The sequence below is a fragment of the Phalaenopsis equestris genome, unplaced genomic scaffold (genome assembly GCF_001263595.1).
Source record: "Phalaenopsis equestris unplaced genomic scaffold, ASM126359v1 Scaffold000202, whole genome shotgun sequence".
In the NCBI taxonomy this organism is placed as follows: domain Eukaryota; kingdom Viridiplantae; phylum Streptophyta; class Magnoliopsida; order Asparagales; family Orchidaceae; genus Phalaenopsis; species Phalaenopsis equestris.
The window spans coordinates 3,361,641-3,380,772 of record NW_018164644.1 but is presented as its reverse complement, the minus strand read 5'-3'; the positions used below and the strand labels follow the sequence as shown (position 1 = coordinate 3,380,772).

General features: G+C 34.0%; 1 protein-coding gene across 2 annotated transcripts in view; it reads right to left on the bottom strand.

The window, feature by feature from the left end:
* The window catches only part of LOC110022658 (COP9 signalosome complex subunit 7), a 128,580-nt gene extending 119,450 nt beyond the window's left edge, over positions 1 to 9,130 (bottom strand). The window contains exons 1-3 of one of the 2 annotated variants that reach the window (XM_020721719.1): positions 8,734 to 9,130; positions 8,477 to 8,552; positions 6,182 to 6,270 (exon numbers count right to left, since the gene is read on the bottom strand). In XM_020721719.1, coding sequence (XP_020577378.1) covers positions 6,182 to 6,270; positions 8,477 to 8,552; positions 8,734 to 8,892 — 324 coding nt within the window. In that variant the 5' untranslated portion in view covers positions 8,893 to 9,130. The remainder of the gene's footprint in view (positions 1 to 6,181; positions 6,271 to 8,476; positions 8,553 to 8,733) is intronic. The other variant, XM_020721718.1, reaches the window with a different exon arrangement.
* Positions 9,131 to 19,132: the final 10,002 nt, after the last annotated feature.

The window sequence follows — 19,132 nt, the reverse complement described above, 5'->3', positions numbered from 1 at the left end:
TGTCATTTCTAGCTAAAATCGACGTTCCGGACGCGTCAGCGCAGTCCGTCTCGTCATCCGGGGTCGTCCGGACGAGTTTGCCGGCGGGCGAGTCAATTTAAGCCAAAATTGCGTGTGATGCAACAAGTGCGTTGCTGAGTCACCGAGGGTTAACCTAAGGTCGTTCGATCCTATAGGAACTCATTTTCAGACCCTCTGCATGTTGGTCCTTAGCCCTTGCACCTAGAAATTGAGCGCTTGGGACCACTCGTGCGAGTTTTCACAAAAATGAGTAAAGAAGCGGTTTGAAGTTCTATGGGAGGTGGGCTCCGTTACTAGTCCGCTAGGATGGTCAACCAGGAACTCCTAAGGCTAGATTCTAGGTTCTAAGAGTAGAAGACTAAGACCTCACTAAAAATGAGGTCAACAATATGTTCTATTAGAGTTTGGAGATTTAGTTTTTTTTTTTTTTTTTTTTTTTTTTTTTTGGGAAGCCGGACAGCCGCCGACGTCTCTTCTTCACTTCGAGGGTTGTATCATGGGGTTCCAAAGCAATGCTTCGAATGTATTTTCGTTTCCAGGTGGTGATTTATCTTTCCCCCATCACACCCCACTACTCCATGTCGTCCCACCCTACTACAGTCACCCCCAAGACAGCTGTTTTAGTTGTTTTCCACTGCAATATTCCCATTCTAGCCCTTCTTGCCTGTTGCCCCCGTCCCAGACAGCCGCCCCCGTTTCGCCCTTTCGTTGTCGTCATCCACAAAACAATAAACCTATTGTTTTCCTGCTATTCCAGCCTTTTCCTACCTTGCCTCGCAGCTCTGTTGGCCACCTCACATGTTGCCCTTGCTGTCCCAAAATTCAGCTTCGTTGGCAACACGATTATGGCTCCTCCTTTGGTTGTCACAGCCACCTACAAACCCATTTCAGCCATCTACATTCGCTCCTCAATCACCTAACCGACCTCCACCACCCATGGGACGAGCCTAAGAATCAGTTCGAGTCATTTTTTTATGTAATTCCCCTCTTTAGTGTGTTGATTGTAACCGCTTAGTTGCTTCAAGTAATAATATTTGTTCTTCTATTGTGGTTTGGGTTAACTATGGTATCAACTACACATATGGCAACTTTTGGGGCAGTGTTCAAACCGCGTTTTTTTGGAAAATTAAAAGTTAAAAACTTCATTTAACTAACATGGACGTCGAACCATGGCCCGTGATTCCATTTGGTGCTGGGAATTAATCTTTTCTCTCATTGCCAAGCAACACTTCTTTCTCTTCCCAAACTGAGAACCGCCGAGTATCCTCGTCCTTTGCTTCTCCTGAACTGAATCATAATCGATACCCTATAATTTCATGTTGCTTGTATTTTTCATTCATGCATCCTGATATGAGTAAGTTTAAGCTGCTTCATAATCATCTCATTAAAGTCGCTATTCAATTTTTTCTGCTTCAATCAGCCAAGAAAGAATAGATTAGCAGATGTTTCAATCATTTTAATTGGTATTTTCTCCTTCATACCAAGGTTAGTTGAATCTTGCACGAGTCATAAATCTATAGACTTTATCAGGTGATTGAGTCATAATACTTAACATGATGTCTATGAGTAAAGCATTACTTTGGTGCAAGGTTTGAGAGTGGTGCATTTCGATTTGAGAGTGATGATTGAGCCATATGTCTATCATTTGTTGTTGCATGCTATCCTTTGCCATACTGATCCTGAGAGTTATTCTCTGTTTCTCTCATCATTTGGCAATTGATGGCAGGCTTTCCTACAGTCTGCAAATGGGGTTTTTTGTTTTCTGGTTTGGGCCTATGATGCAAAGCAACTCATAGTGGGTGTACCACTGTTGAGCTGGGGATGCTTCTTATATATTGGCTACCTCATGAGTCATTTTGATGTGGTTTATTCCATTTTGCTTAAGTTGCTTGTCACACAAATACTACTCTAATTTTTCATGAACTCCGGCATTGATTTCTTAGTTCAAAGATGCGTCTCCACTTCTTGTGACAGCGCCAATGCTGAACATTTAGCATGAGCCCTGCATTTTGATTCGTTCTCTTCTATCGGCTTTGTTTCATTTACCTAGATACACTCTTTTTAATCCAATCACTGCTCAAATTTTTATGAGTATAAAATATGTTTATTTTGATGTTCATTTTAAGTCATTTCTAATGGGGAATCCAAGAGAGTTTAGAGCAAGTGTCACTTGAGAACGTGTGAAAGGAAGATAATTTGTGCTGAGATAGTTGATGAAACGAATGAGAAAATCCGATTGAGTCGGGATAGATCAAGGGTGGTTCAAGATAGGCAAAAAATAATATGATGTTAAGCATTGACCACTGGAATTTGAGGTCGACGAATTTACTTTTTTGAAGGTCGGACCTATAGAAAATATTAAACATTTGAAAATTTTGGGATGTTGTTGAGCTCACAATATATTGGCCCTTGTGAGGTTCTGGAGATGATCCAAAAAGTGTCTTATATATTTGTCTTACCAGCGCATATGTATGAAATACATAATGTACTTCATAACTCTTTGCTTCAGAAAAACATTGTTGATGAGGCTACTGAGCTTATCACGGACCCTATAAAGATTCAACTTGATCTGACCTTTGTAGAACCAGAAAGGGTCATAGATTATGATGTGAAACAACTCCAAAATTGAAAGATTTTGTTTGTCCATGTATTGTTAAAGCATGGAACATAATGATCTGTCGCTTGGATGAATGAATCAAAGATGAGATAATAAATATGCATCTATTCAATTAAGGTATGATTAATATTCTTGTATATGTAAATTACAGGGATGAAAATTCATAAGGAGAGGAAATTAAACATAATTAAAAAATTTAATCTGGATAAAAAAAAAGAAATTACCTTTTTATAACAACTGCAATACAAGTGTCATTTGAAAGTCCAATATTGCCCCCGAGAGCCTTTAACTGAGAGCTCTCATGTCCCGTTCGACTGCTCCACAAAAATAAACAGCTAGCAAGAGATAGGGAGAGAAGGCGAGAGCGACAGAGAGGGAAGGGAAAAAGCGACAATTCCGTGGATGTACCTTCATGCAGGCAAGTCGAATAGCTCAGGAAGCATTCAAGAGGCTCAAGCTAAGCAAGTGAGCCACATGTGAGGGAGGAAAGAGAAGGATGAAGTGAGGAAAGGGAGACTCCGCGACAGAATTTACGATGGTGAGAGCGACGAGAGCAAAGAGAGCTTTCATGCAACTGTATAGCTTGGACAACTATGAAATTGGAGTTGTGTTCGAGGGAGGAAGAGGGTAGATCAAGCAACACATCCTGATTTGAATGATGATTCTTGCATTATAGAGAAGCTTGAGCAGCTCACAAGAGTTTTTTAGTGCGGGAGACGCTACACCAAGCACCTTCATGCTCTGAGAGTATCAATCGACTAAGCAGAGAGAGAAGAAGTGGGGTATAGTTAGGGCTGTCAAAAAAGCTCGTTGTTCGCGAACAGTTCGTGTTCGGTTCGTCAATGAGTTCGTGTTCGATTCGTTCGATAAGTAAACGAGATAAACACGAACAAATTTTTTTCGTTCGGTTAGTTAAACGAACCAAACACGAACAGTGATGCGTTCGTTCGTGTTCGAATCGTTATTGTTTGAAATATAAAATAATATAAAATAATTATATATAAAAAATTTATTATATTTTAAAACATTAAATTTTATAAATTATAATATATAATAAAATAATAATAATAATATATTAATATACTATAGTAGTAATATACTAATATAGATATTGTATATTTATATAATATAAGTTATATAATTAATATATAATATTATTTTTATATATTAATATTAGGGATGTCAAACTGGCTCGTCGTTCGCGAACAGCTCGTGTTCGGTTCGTGTTCGGCTCGTTCGTTAAGAAACGAACACGAGCTTATTTCAAACAAACTAAATTTTAAACGAACCGAACACAAACACAAACTTTGGTCGTTCGTGTTCGGTTCGTTTACACCCCTAGGTATAGTCTTTTGGCAAGAAATCAGAAACAAAAGCTTAGTTTTTTGTTATTATTCTTCTTCCTAATGTTAAGAAATTTATTCTTAGCTATTTTGGATTGAATTCCAGAAACCCCAATTTTTGAAATGTTTTTTGTAATTATTTTAGAGAATTCACATGTATGAATCTCCATGCAGCAATAAATGTTTATTTTGTACGAGCTAAATTGTTCAGAAAAAAATTTAGTTAAAAACTAAGAAATTTTCGTTTATTTTTAAGCTCGAGCATGCCAAAAAAAAATAGATTGACCATTAATAAAAATTTGGAAGTTGAATTGATTTTATTATAAATTATTATAAAATGTATTAACCTAAATTAATGAAGAGATATTGTTAAATCACTTATATGAAAATTTTATTTTTGAATAATCATTTATACATGCAATTATTATGGAAATTAAATGCAAGTGATAATGTCTTAAGTATTTATGTTAGAATTCAAATGAAATAAAGACAAGAAAAATAGAAAGTAAATTTAATTTGTTATTATATGTGCACCAAAGGACTAATTTGACCAAGGAAAAGGAAAACATATAGTACTAAACAGGTGCATAAATATATTTTTTATAATTATTTGCTTTATTTATGAGATCAATTACACATATTTTTACTACTATTAGCACTTTCTTTTAAAAGTGAATGTCTCGTGTTAAATAAAAAATAAAATAAATATGATATATGCATATATACATGTGGAGTTATCGTGCACATAAAATGAAAATTAAAATGAAAATGTTTGGCTATCTATTTTGTGGGATCTGGAATATGTTAAATGTGTGTTTTTAGTACACATTTAGAATGTGACTCCCACTGACAGATATTATAATTTAAATAAATAAAAGTAACCAAAAAATTAATTTTTTTAATGTCTCAATTTTTCTACTTAAGGACTTTTCATAAAATATTTATAAAATATGAACTATTATAACTTAGAACTATTTTGCTCATTGAGTAGTTTAACTCATACCTCCAATTACTAATGTTTTACAGGAAAACTTTCTTTATAGTTTATGGATCCTAAAAAGTATGTTTACAGGCGTCGAGGAGCACAAGGAGATAGGTACAGTATTTCAGTTTTACTTTTCTTTCAATTGTAAAATTTTAAACGTGAACGGATATTTGTAAATTAAAGTTTTGTAAAATAGAATGACTCTTTTATGTGTGGATAATTTTGTCTAATAAATGAAAATATTTAGATAGTTCTCCCTTCATCCGGCCTTCCATTCCCACATTGGTATTTCAAACTCCTAGGCAGGATCGTGATAAGCAGTAGCCCTAGAAAGATATTACATTAAAGTACTATGCCTGAGCATACATTCTGGTCAATCATTTTTACATTGGTACTAAAGAGCTTTGTGAATGAAGGTTCATTTAGTCATTATCTCGCATTATTAAGTAAAATAGAAATTATGTTGAGCAACTTCTAAGACAAGTATATCCCTACACTACTCAATTTCTTTTAACTTTTCCCCCTCCAATATTTGTCTTAATTTTCTAAGTCATTATTTTGACCTTTAGCACATCCAACCAGCCCCGTTCCCCGCAATCCACCATGCTAGCCATTCTTCTATTAGAATGAAGCAGGTCAAACTGTCAAAAAGGTGAAATTAGAAGAAGGGAATGGAAATTTGGAGAGTTTCGATGAGATAAGAGACAATAGGAGGAAGTGTTATGTAGTGGTCCCATCTGGAATCTCCACATATCATAAGTAAACTGAAAAAGTTTCAACAAAAAGCATAGAAAGAGACTATTATCCCTCATATTTCCTCTTTTCCTGAAGGCATTTTAACTATTTAAACATTGACTACAAAGTCCAATAAGCCTTACACAAGAACTAAACAAACTAATAAAGACGACAGGAAACTAGAAAAAATAGCAAATAAAATGTACGATGCGTATAGATCTTGTAACTGCACAAATTGTGTGATATTTCTTGCCATCACTTAGAAACCGGTAATTATGTTACCTTGGTTCCAAAGTCAGACAAAACCACTTCCAAAGAAATAGTTGGACACCAATAATAAGCATTTATTGACACAAAAGTATATCTTATCATAAAAAATACTTTTCTGAAGATTTACAACAGGTTACTCCATATAGCTATAGATTGTCAAAAGTATGAAAATCTAACACTCCATTATAACACTCAGATATATAAAATTACCTTGTTTTTCTCGGCTAATGTCAACACACTAAGTTGCTTCAACTTGCGAACTTGATCGGTAAGTAAAGCTGGAAGATGATTAGCATTATCTGAAAGAAAAATTCTCCAAATTATCAAAACATCTCCCAAGCCAAAGAATCAACAAGGGCTAAATATTTCTAGCAATAGTGCTTCATCAGCAAAAGAACATCTAAATAGTAGATTAAAAGACGATGCGATTTTAAAGAAAATGTTTCACCAAGGCAGTTTTTGGAATGAAGGAATGCGAAGAAAATCAAATGAAATACAAACAATTTGCAAGTTGATTATGAATATATAGTCATTGATTTGAATTTTAAACATTTATTTAATCTCCTTCCACTGAAGCTCCCTACATCCTAACACCCCCTAAATGATTTTAGAAAGTGATTTGCATACATAATTCTAAATAAAATATATAAAATGGTAGTAAGCATCTTCGGTTGAGATGTATGAAATTAAAATTTAGGTTTATTTGCTATAATGTCTTCATTGATAAAATATTATGTTATCTATAATAAGCAGTTTTCCTCTAATGGTATCACGGTGAAATACTTTACATAGAGCATCCGTAGTAAAGATTAGGGTAATCAAAATAATAGCCAAATTGGATGCTGCATAACCTATCTCAACCCTGATTGGTTGAAAGTAAAAAAGACCAAAATATTCAGCTTGACCAACATCAATAATGACATTCTTTTGAAGTAAAATGACACTAAACCAAACCACAACACCATAATATTAAATTCTGACTAAATAATCTTGAAACATACAGACACTTAACATCAGTGGCACATAACATATGGCAGCTAAAAGGTGCACCAAGTGTTAGATCAAGAAATTAAGTAATATACTTTAGCAATATGTACAAAAATACATATACATGTATGTACACATGGATAAATATCATTAGCTTGGTTCTTGGTTTGCTCGCATATTCAAATTAAAAATACAGCCCAATCTTCATTTGTGAATGGTGCTCATCAGCATACATTTAATATAGGAAGGCATGAAAATTATTTGATGATACATGGATGTCACTCGAGTCATCATAATACACATCAAGGTTCAGAATATAATATAATTTTTTTTACCCTCTCTTTTATGAAATTTCTGATGCTTGCATACAACCAATACATAAACCTACAATAAAATATTATATCATTACGCTTAAATTTATTGCAGCATCTTCATTTGAGATGTAGGAGTCAAAATTATGATTTTACCCAATAATGAAAACATGGGGAAGCGGTCCAACAAATCCTTTTATCCAAAATTCCAACACATAAACCCACCTCAGCACAGCAGACAGTTGTACTTATCCTGCATCTAATCAACTCCAAGCCTTTACCATAAGCAGATGTCTTAACCATAGAAAAGTGTTCCATGAGTAAAAGAAATAGAAGAAAACCCTCCATAAAAAGTTGTTGAAATAAGGCATTATTCCTTTCGCCTTCCTTTTTGACCATCCCTTGCCAAAACTTTGACCATTGAACTAGAATTCTAACACAAAACTACCTAAAATATAGTACTTCACTGTATGGAAACCCTATTATACATATTGACAATAAATAACTCACAATTACCCTGAGCAAAGAAAAACAACAACAATAACAACAAGCCTTTATCCCATCAAGTGGAGTCGGTTACATGAATCCTTTTTCCCTCATTGAATCCTATTGAGTGTCATATTTTCATTTAATCTGAGCAAAGAAAAATTTTCAGAAATCCGTATTAAACTTGCGTAAGAAGGGTATAACACTTTATATATCAATTTGCATATTTTCAACAAATTGTATAGATCAGTTATCAAATTGCTTTTATTTTTCATGAATTAAGCTCTTTACAGCTCAAAAATAGTGAATTACTCTATAGTGAAAATTTGCAATTCCAAACTTTTATGACAACCTACAAGTACAAACTGTTTGATGCAAGCACCGCGTAGAGGAGATATTAGTCGTTATGTCAAAGAGTTTATTATAATTATTCTATTCAGTTACGGACCATGAAATCCATAAGAACAAAACTTCTTAATAGATATTCATGCTTAAAAAGTTAACAGTAAGAGTATGCAGGTTTAATCTGGCAGAATCCTTGGGCAACTACATTACTGAAGCAGTCAAATTTTTAAACTTCCACAGAAAGTAGAATATGAAGAATATATCATCAATGACTTGATGACAAAAAAAAACGGGGATTATCCTTGGCATATCACAAATCACTTAGCAGGAGAATAATATTTTAAGAAGAAAATACACCAAAAGAGCAGAAACTCACTCTTGTAATCAGTCCAAGTACCATAGGCAAACAATCGAAGCAAGTCAAGAGAACTGGAATATTGAGTCCCGTCAAGCTACATTGGAATATAACACATCTTAGATGTCTATTCTAATTCAATATAATTATAAAATGACCATCATATACAAGAGGTTAAACCAACCCCACTCACAGAAATGCGGAAACACAAATGCTCCGAATGGAAAACCAAGAAGACAGAACGATAGATGATAAAATAACATGGTTCAAGGCATCACCGAGGAAAGGTTGGGGACGGAGAGAATCTCAGAGAACGCGAACAGCGAAGGATGCGAGGTCGCCTCGATTAAAAGAGTGGCGAGGGACGCCCCTTCAAGATCTTCCGCCTGCCTCACGAAGTGCTCAATGACCTCCGCCTGTTGCTGCTCAATATCCATGGTCAGATGCCGTTCCTTCGATCACCCAGCTTCTGTGAAGTGATTTCTTACCGACACGTAAAAAATTTCGATTCGTTGAGTGATATGTGGAAAACGAGAGCGAACGGGATGGATTATATCGTCCGTAGAGGAAGAAAGCAAGAATAATCGAGTTAGGGTTTTGCAGCGACGAGCTTTGGAATGAAGGAACTTCCGCCGGAGAGGTTCAGGGCTGTTTGGCAACTTCAGTGGTGTTTAACTAAGAGTGAATTTGCCCAATTTTGCAAATCCAAATTTAATAAATTTCGAGGAAATTAAATAAAAATTATTTGTCATTATATATATTAAATTTAGTTTAATCCTCTAAAATTTTTTGATAATTCATCTAGGATTTAAATATATCAGCTCTCTTTAATATATATTGTTTATCATTTATAACTATTGATGTGTGTCGGATCATTCATAATGACTTAGCAGTTTCGGACCAAGCTCCAACATATACACAAATAATAGAAAAGTAAACACGAAGATATGCTTTGATTTTTTACTTGAAAACCTTTAAAAGAGAAAAAAATTAGGGGGGCCTAGCCTAGTCTAAATAACATGTAATTGTAACATGTAATTGTAAGTACATAGGGATAAATGAAGAAAGAGGGAGTTGCGAAGTTTGTTATCGTAAATGTACAACAATATTTCATCAATAATAGTCATATTCTAAATATAATAAATGTAGTTCTCGATGATAGTGGTTGCAAGGGCCGAAGTTAGTTGCTATGAAGACAATAACATGCCATGAATGTTATGGGCAGTGGATGTAGCATCAGCTTGTCGTAGATATCGTAGTTGAATGTTGTAATATTAGTTGCATGTGTGGTTCATAAATGACTGCTTTAGAAGTGTTGTTTAGCCACAAAAGTTGTAGTAGAGATTTGCGGGAGTTGTGAGCCACGTAAGCTGTAGTGGTGAGCTTTAATAACATCTATAGGGCGCATGTGGAATCGAGAGTTGCATGAGCTATGGGTCATGTAGACTGTAGTGGTGAGTTGCAATGACGTTCGTAAGTCATAAAGGCCAGAGTTTAGAGTGACATGAGTTGTGAGCCACATAGGTCGTAGTTTGTCGCATAGGCCATTGTGGGGAGTTGTAATAGCGAATATAAGTCACAGGGGCCAGAGTTGAGAGTTGCATGAGTTATGAGTCATGTAAGTCGTAGTTCTTCACATAGGTTATAGTGGGAAGTTGTTATAACATATGTAGACTGAAAAAGCCAAAGTTTAGATTTGCATACGTTGTGGGTCATGTAGGTTATAGTTCCTCACATAGGTCGTAGTGGTAAATTGTAATAACGTTTGTAAGCTGTAAAGATCAAAATTGAGAGCGACATGAGCCATAAGCCATGTAGGTCATAGTTTGTCACATTGATTGTAGTGGTGAAATGTAATGATGCATGTAGGTCGCAAATGCCTGAGTTTATAGCTGCATAAGTTGTAAGTCATGTGGTTAATAGTTCATCACATAAGCCATGATATGAAGTTGCAATAATGTACGTAGGTCGCAAAAGGTCGGAGTTGAGAATTGCATAAGTTGTGAGCCATGACGGTTGTAGTTCATAACACAAACTGTAGTGGGGAGTTGCAATAACGTATGTACGCCGCATATGCTAAAGCTGAGAATTGCATCAGATGTTAGTCACATAAGTCGTAATTCGTCACATAGGCAATAGTAGAGAGTTGCAATAATGACCGTAGGCCAAAGAGGTCAAGTTGAGAGTTGCATGAGTTGTGAGCCACGTAGGCTATAGTTTGTCATATAGGTCATAACGGGGAGTTGTAATAATGTTCGTAGGTCATAGAGACTGGAGTTGGGAGTTGTGTGAGTTGTGGACAACGTAGGATGTAGTTGGTCACACAAATTATAATTGAGAGCTATAATAAGATAGCTTCACAAGTCTAAAGAAAGTCACTGTATTTTGAGTACAACGATGTTAGCAGTTATCGTAGGGAATTGTAGTCGGATCGTTGATACGACAATATTCATGATCTTGTATTAGGAGTATGTCATTACATTGTATGAGGGGTGCATTGTTATATTGTCTTCGAAGTGTGTTGCTACACCATCTTCTGGGTATGTTACTGCACGACGTTTACGACGATACACATACATCTTCTGGGTATGTTACTCCGCAATGTACGTTGGGATTCCATAGCGCATGTCATGACGTTGCAAGGGTGCAATGAGCGGAGGGCGACCAACGGTGGTCAACAACTACATGAGCAGGAGGCGTTTGATAGACCTTCATTATAGAATAATGGACTTCAGCTCCTTCTCCTTGCGATCTCGCTCAAAGCTCCGGTTTCTGTATACTCTTCATGAAGGGGCTGATGCTCTATTTATAGAGTATAAGAAGGGCCTTCATGCAAATAAGGAAGGAATCCAGACCACTCCATCAGATGAACTAGAAAGATTCGCTCAATTATGAGGTGTTATGCAAATATTTGAGGGCCTTAACAATGCTTAATTGAGTAATGTTGGACTAGTTGGGTTTGCCTTGATTTGACCATAAACTTGAATGATTTAGAAATTATTTGATCTTCCAATTAATAACTCGATGTTTCTAAAATTAATTTAACGGTTTGATCCGGCTTGATCTAACTCTAATTGGAATAATTTGTGTAATCGAGTCCATTTTGTCAAGCCAGACTGTTTGACTGCAAGTTTTCTAAAATCGGAGTTTAGGATGACTTTTATTTTGAGTTTGAGTATTTATTGCACAAAAAATACCTGTACACTAAGGGTCTGTTTGGCGCAGCTGTTGATTATTAATAAGCTGCTGATTAGCAGATTATGCTGATAATCTGATAATCTGCAGATTAGCAGGATAAACTGCTTGTTGTTTGGGGGAGCTTATTCAGATTAGCTTATTTGCAGTTGTTGATGAATAAATGACCATTCTGGCACTGTTTAGTCATGTTGTTTACAACAGAACTATATAGACAAAATAATAAATAAAACATAGGCCGCAAACCATTACAAATCAGTTCAAAAAAATAACATTGACTGTTCACTCTCCAGTGAGTATCAAAAGATATAAAATAAATATAAATATAATTAGATGGTCTTTCATAAAGCAAGCTTCAAAAATTCATCAACCTTCCACTAAAAAACCCACTAACATAAAGCAAAAAGAGACCATCAACCTTCATAAAGCAAGCTTCCAAAATCTAAACCTTCATAAAGCAAAAAGGACCATCTCACTAAAAAAATCACAATTCTTCCACTTCAAAAACCCACTAACATCCACATCACAAAAACTATAATTGAAATTTTTTATCTGATGCATTTAACTGCATTCAACCACCCACCCCAAATTGGATTCAACCAATAATTTTTCACTGCATTTAACTGCATTCACTTCAAATAACATCTACTTCAAAAAAATGCATTCACTAACAACCAATTCAAATAATTGCATTCGACCAATAATTTTTCAATGCACATTTCTCAAAGTAGATAGTAGGGTTAACAAAAATCCAATATGAACAAGGCATACAAAAGGAAATAGCTTTTCCACAATGTAATCATGCATGTTATGGAGTGTTTCAAAGAAATTTTAATCTAACTGAGAAAGTTCAGCACTTTTATCCATGAACCAAAACCAATAATCACTAAAACAAATTTCGCAGAGAAAGAAAAAAAACTCGTGCAATACCATAGGTCATAAGAGGATAACAAACATTGGAGGATACCATGTAATCTATACATGGAAGAAGACCCATGCAATACCATAAGTCGTAAGAGGGATTATCTGCGAAAGTTGTTTCAGGTTTCAGTTCACCACTGAAAGACACACAAAGATCTCGAAGGGAACTGTATCAGGACACAGAAGAGAAGAGAAGGGTAGATGGGATCGAGGGGCGAGAAATGGTATCGCTGCGGGAATTCGATCGCAAGGTAAGGGCAATGATGCGAGAGCGAAGACGGGATCGAGGGGCTCATGGGTAATAAGTTGCGACGAAACGTCGAATGTTGGGTCCTCTCCTTGGCCGAATTAGCTTGGCATTATAACGTAAATGGTAACGCGCGTATCCCAGCTGCATATGTGAACGCAGAAATCAAACAGAGGTTCGACATTTTAAAAATGTCGAACGCCCAAATAAGCTGCATCAAACAGACCCTAAATCTCAAAGGTGCATCCATATACACTTCTTCCTCTAAGTTTTTAATCTATATGAGTAACTTGATGCGGTCACTAGTGTCTCATTCATTCAAAACAAACTTATAAAGTTATCTTAAGATTGTCTTGAGTTCCCAAATTTATTTCTTTCAATTCACCAATAAATGAATTAACATTTTTCTTTACTTTAGGCGGTGGATCCTCAACTGAGGGGTCATTGATGCCCAAAAATATTGTAACACAAGTCAGTTAATCACGCATGTAAACATTTCGATAAAGTAATATGTGGAAACACATCCATGTATTGATAGAACGAGGATAGTGTCAACATATTTATAATGGACAAAGCTCTATTTTACTGAATTGTTAAGTTTAATTTGAAGTGATCGAACTCAAGAGTGAAATCTAACAATCCTAAAAATGAAGTAAACCAAAATAAAAGGAAAAAAGTGTTGAGTTTTTCAGATATGTAAGCTTCATACTCATGGGACATAGGTCAGCTGTGAAGTTTTTCTATGTGACTCACACTCTTGTTGGCAACCAGAGATAAAAGTTTTCTCCTTCTGCCTAAGTTTAGCTTAAAAGAAGAATTAAAAACCCATAAAGTTAAGTTTTGCTTAACTTTATTATGTTTCTCAAAATTCTTCTTATCCCTTATATATGTTACAAATTCTTGCTAGAATATGCCCATTGTACCAGTTTTTTGTGTTTAACCCACTCGTTCTACTACACAATGGGCGGAATGCAGAGTTCCCAAAGGGTTTTTAGCATTCTTATTGCTTCTGATAACAAGTAAATTATGCTATAAAAAAAGGAGAATATGAGAAGTACATAAAACTCAATACAGAGTCAATCGGTCTGCAATACATCGTGGCCCTCTCTGTTCAATACAAATATTTTTGGATCTCTCTTATACATATGCACTCAATCTCACTTTACAAAATCATTAAACTCCTAAAAAAACATGAAAAAGAAAAAGAAACAAGAAGAAATTACACTCTTCCAAGCGAACCCGAGGAAGAAACTCTGAGAGCTCAATGACTTTCCTAAACCCTAGATGCACAACCCCAATGCCAAAAAGTGCTCCATAATGATTAAACATGTTTACAAACTTAAGTATTGCATTAGAGGAATAAGCATCCAAATTCACCAAATCAGTCAAAATAAAAAATTTGGCATTTAGGTGAGTTAACAAGCACAGGCGTATGGGTGAGCAAATGCTCCACGAGTGTGCATGTGTGTTGTCACGAGCTCAAAGCTGTGCCCAAGTGAGAGGCTATATGTGCGAGTGCAGCGGGTCGGCAGAGTGCAATGGCAGGTGCAGACATGTGCGTGTAAGCGAGGTGCATGTAGGTGTGGAGGTGTGTCATGCTACTCAGTTGCGGACACGTGCACGTAAGCAGGGGCACACATGCACGTGCGCACAAATGTGGGGCCGCACAAATGTGGGGCCGCTTGTGCCAAATCCTGATTTTTGTTATTTTGCTCCACATTTTGCATAAACTCTTTAACCTACACAACACAGCAACAAATACCTTTTTTCAAGTATATTATCATGATAAATAAGAGAATCAACATGGTATTTAAAGTAACAAAATCACATAAATTTACCTCATATCAGTTTCCCAAAACTTACGTATTACTTCCCCTCAAGCAATTTGATATATCAATAAGGACTAAAAAGAAGTTTGGAGTTTACACGCGGCTTCCCAATTCTTGAACTAGATTATATAAGTGTTATAAATAATATGCAAATCTCATTTTAGGGTAGGATTTTTGTTAATTTCTAATCACTTAGTTGTTCCTTTAAGACCCTTCCTCCTAAACCTAAGAAAATCTCAAAACGCTATCTTGTGTAATTGAAATATTTTCATTCTCCAAAGATATTTGTAAGTCAATTAAGATTCAACCAACCAACCAACCAAACATCTATTAATCTCTTTCTTGAATATAATATCTTAAGAATTTCATTATGAAAGTTCTTTAATTTTTTTATGCTCACCTCAAGCTTCTTCTCAACCAGTTAGTCATATATTTTGATTTTTCTTTTAAATTAGGCCTTTGACAATTTCTTACTTTTTATTTTTCTTATTTTTCAATTTCACTATGATTAATATATCTCGTGGAGCACATTTCTTTTATAAAAATTTGAATGTCAAATTACCCCTAAATGATAAGTCTAAATTATTCTTAATGTGAACTCCAAAATTTTATAATCCATTTAAAAAGTCAAGGCTTAAATAAATTGGTTGGATTTAAAATTAAAAGGCTTCAAGTATCTTTGGTTGACTACTAATATTTTAATTATACTATTTTAATTATTTTGAGACAACTTAAGATTAAGTTAGAAGTTGTTAAAGTGTAAGACTTAGTTTTCGGGTCATTAATTTCAATTCTCTCTTTAATGAGTATTCACAATTTAAATAGGGTCTTCATATTATGTCATTAAATTATTAGGATTTCATATATAAATTTTCCACTTTAAACCAGTTTAGTTTTGAGAATTACTTTAAGTAAAGTGAACATAATCACTCTCTCCCCCAAACTTATTTTTATATTATGCATGTCATAGGAAAAATTGTAAGAAAGGACAAGAGCATAAAATGTAATAATGAAAATTGATAATGAACAATTCAACATGATACGACATCATAACAAAGATATCAACACATGTAAACTAATATCTTGGGTAATAATTCCACAAACTCATATGAATCTTACATAAGCAACATAATAAAAAATACTCGAAACAAATTCAAATGAAAATTCAAAGAAAATTTCAAAAAAAAAAAAAAACATTTCTAAACAAATGCAAAAAAGTAAAAACATGCTCGAAACATTAAATAATATTTGGGTAGCTTCCCAAGTTAACGTTTAGTTTAACATCCTCAGACTGACATAAAAGTCTTCTTTCATTATTAAAATTATAATTTAGTAATCCCCAATCTATCATCTAATCTTTTATAGGTCCTAGAGTTTTTATTAAATCCTCAAATTTTAGTTTTTCTGGTAACTTTTTTCTCTTGGCTCGATAGCACTCTTCTAGAGGTGATGTAGTAGATTTATTCAGATCATCGTTCATAAGAATATTTTCTAAATCCAAAATTCTCCTTCATCGTTCATAAGAATATTTTCTAAATCCAAAATTCTCCTTCATCGTTCATAAGAATATTTTCTAAATCCAAAATTCTCCTTCTTTATTCCTCTGTTTGCAGACCAGTGTTTTCCTCACAATTTGCAAGAAGTGGATCCTAAGGAGTTAAATCAGGGTTTCCTAAATTTTGGTTTGGTTCTCCCAAGGTTTCTTAGGTTTGGGAACTAACTCTATTGGGTTAATCTCCTGCCTACAACTATCTTCAAACTCCTTCCCTTAGGATACTCCTATGAGTGGTCCTATAAACTCAACTACCTCCCTAACAATGCTAGAGATTGCTTGGAAAAGAGTGCAAGTTCTTCCTTATTCATTATCCAATAAAAATCATCCAACTCAGCTTGCTCTTCAGTGACCAACACTTTGGATTCCAAATCATGGCTATCTGTTACCCTTGACATCCTTTGAGGTTTAGTGCTTTTTAGGCTAACTTCTCCATTTAATTTTCTAAGTTTCTTAATAATATAGTTTGATTTTGTAATTGATTCAGAAGATTTATCTAGGATTATCTTTACCTGGTTAACAAATTGATTCAATTATTTGGATCCCATTACTTCTATTTCTTTCATTTAATGACTGAAAAGGCAATTGGGGTACTTTTATAAATTCAAATAAACATACAAATCTACCTCAAAACAAACTTTACATTTATAAATTTTTGCATGTTTTGTTATTTATGTTTTGTTTAAGAGTTTCATTTTAATTTTTAATGATTTTGAATCATATATAGTTCATTTTGAAGTTTCTAATGTAATAAAAGTAATTTTGTAATTTCTATGTAAATAACAAAACTATCCTAAATTGCTTTCAAAGCTATCAAAATTCACTATATATCTATTAATTTACTCTTCACTTATCTGATTTAAGTCAATTCTTAGACTTCAATAATTTTATTTAATTGCCTTTTATTTTAATGTTAACTTAAGGTAAATTTATAATTTTACTAATTTGATTCGTTTTAATGTAAATTGTAATGTAATTCAATCAAATTTATAGTGAGAGGTTTTAATTAGTAATTTAAGCAACTCCAAACAATATTTTTCACCAATAGGTCTTCAAATCTCTCCATAAGCTCCAATTAATGTCAATTTTGAAATTACATTTATATCATTTACTCATTTTAGTGATTTAATTGAAATTCTAATTAACCCATCATGTTTCATTCATCTCAATGACATTTTATCATGTATTTTGCCCATTTATAACCTAATGTTAGGGGTGTAAACGAATCAAACACGAACAAACAGAGCTTGTGTTCGTATTCGGTTCGTTTGAAATTTAGTTTTTTTTTTTAAATAAGCTCGTGTTCAAAATTGTTTTTGAAGTCACTATTCATTTTCGTTTTTTAACGAACGAGCCGAACACGAGCTGTTAGTGAACGACGAGCCAGTTTGACATCCCTAATATTAACATTTATAAATAATATATTATGTTAATTATATAAATTATATTATGTAAATATATAATATATATATTAGTATATTACTAATGTAGTATATTAATATATGATTATTATTATTATTATTATTATTATTATTATTATTTTATTATATATTATAATCAAAGCTTTTAACCAAAACCGAAATCCCTAATTCTATAACCATTCAAGGTTTTGCTTAGATGGTTAGAAAAAGGATCAAACAGAGCTCCCTGATCGAATGAAATCTTAACCAAAACCGAAATCCAGCACTGTAGGGACCAAAACCGACCCAAACAAATGAAAAAATAAGCCATAAGAATAACAAAGCTCAAGAATTTGTACTGATTCTTTTATAACCACCATATGAACAGAAATAACTGTGACAGAGATCGAACACGGCCTCCGGGAAGGAAGGAGACGGATATCGGGTAGGGCAAGAGTGAGGGGTCGAAAAAAAAATACCTCATATCACGGATCACAGCTTCAGGCAAGCTCGAAACCGAAGGCGAGACGGGAAGGGCGAGGGCAAGGGGGAGAAACGGGAAGGACAACACGGGAAAAACAACCTAAACGCGAGAAGCATACGCGGAACGGCGCCCCTAACCGGATTACCCCGTCCTTAAGGAAATAGCGGTATTAAAACGACGCGTTTTAAAAACTTGTCATGCGAACGGAATTTCCAAACGGAAGGGCGGCGTTTTCAAAACGCCGCCGCTTCCCAAACGCGCCCCCAAACGGGCCCTAAGTGTCATGTTTCAAGATTCATGGCAAATGATAAAATTTTCTGATCACGTCCAACTATAGTTATCATTAATTAATATTTATATTAAGTTAATTAATTAATAATTATAATATCTTATGAATAATTAATTATTTTCTATTTTTTAATTAGTACAATTATAATTAACCAAACACAAAACTTTAATTAATATAATTAATAAACATTATTTAATAAATTATCAATTACAAAGATAATCAATCACCAATTATAATTTAATTAAACCGATTAGTTAGTAACTAGTATTATGATATTATTGACTTAACATTCAATTAGTTATTTATTAAGTTTATAAATTACAGAATATAATTATATTAAAATAATTTTTTTATTAAGTTTCATAAATCTAATTAAGCTTGCAAATGGTTGTTTAATCAAAATAAATCTTACATATCATTAACTTAATTAACTTGTTATTGATTAATTAATCAATACTTATTAGTAAATTAATTTTAATATTAAACATGTTTAAGTGTGGTGCTGAGTGAGCGTTATTTTTTATGATGGAAAAAATCACCAAATGTCTAATTTTTTAAAATATTGGATTTAAAAAATATATCAAGAGAGTAATTTTACTAAATTGTCTAAACAACATAAAAAAATTATTAAAATTTTCTATCTATATATAAAATTATAAATTCTCAAGAGTGAGGGTGTGGCGTGCAATTGTCTGCACGAAAAAATATTACATCAGTACTATGCACGTAGAGTAACGCGCGTAGCCAGTCTGGCATCTAC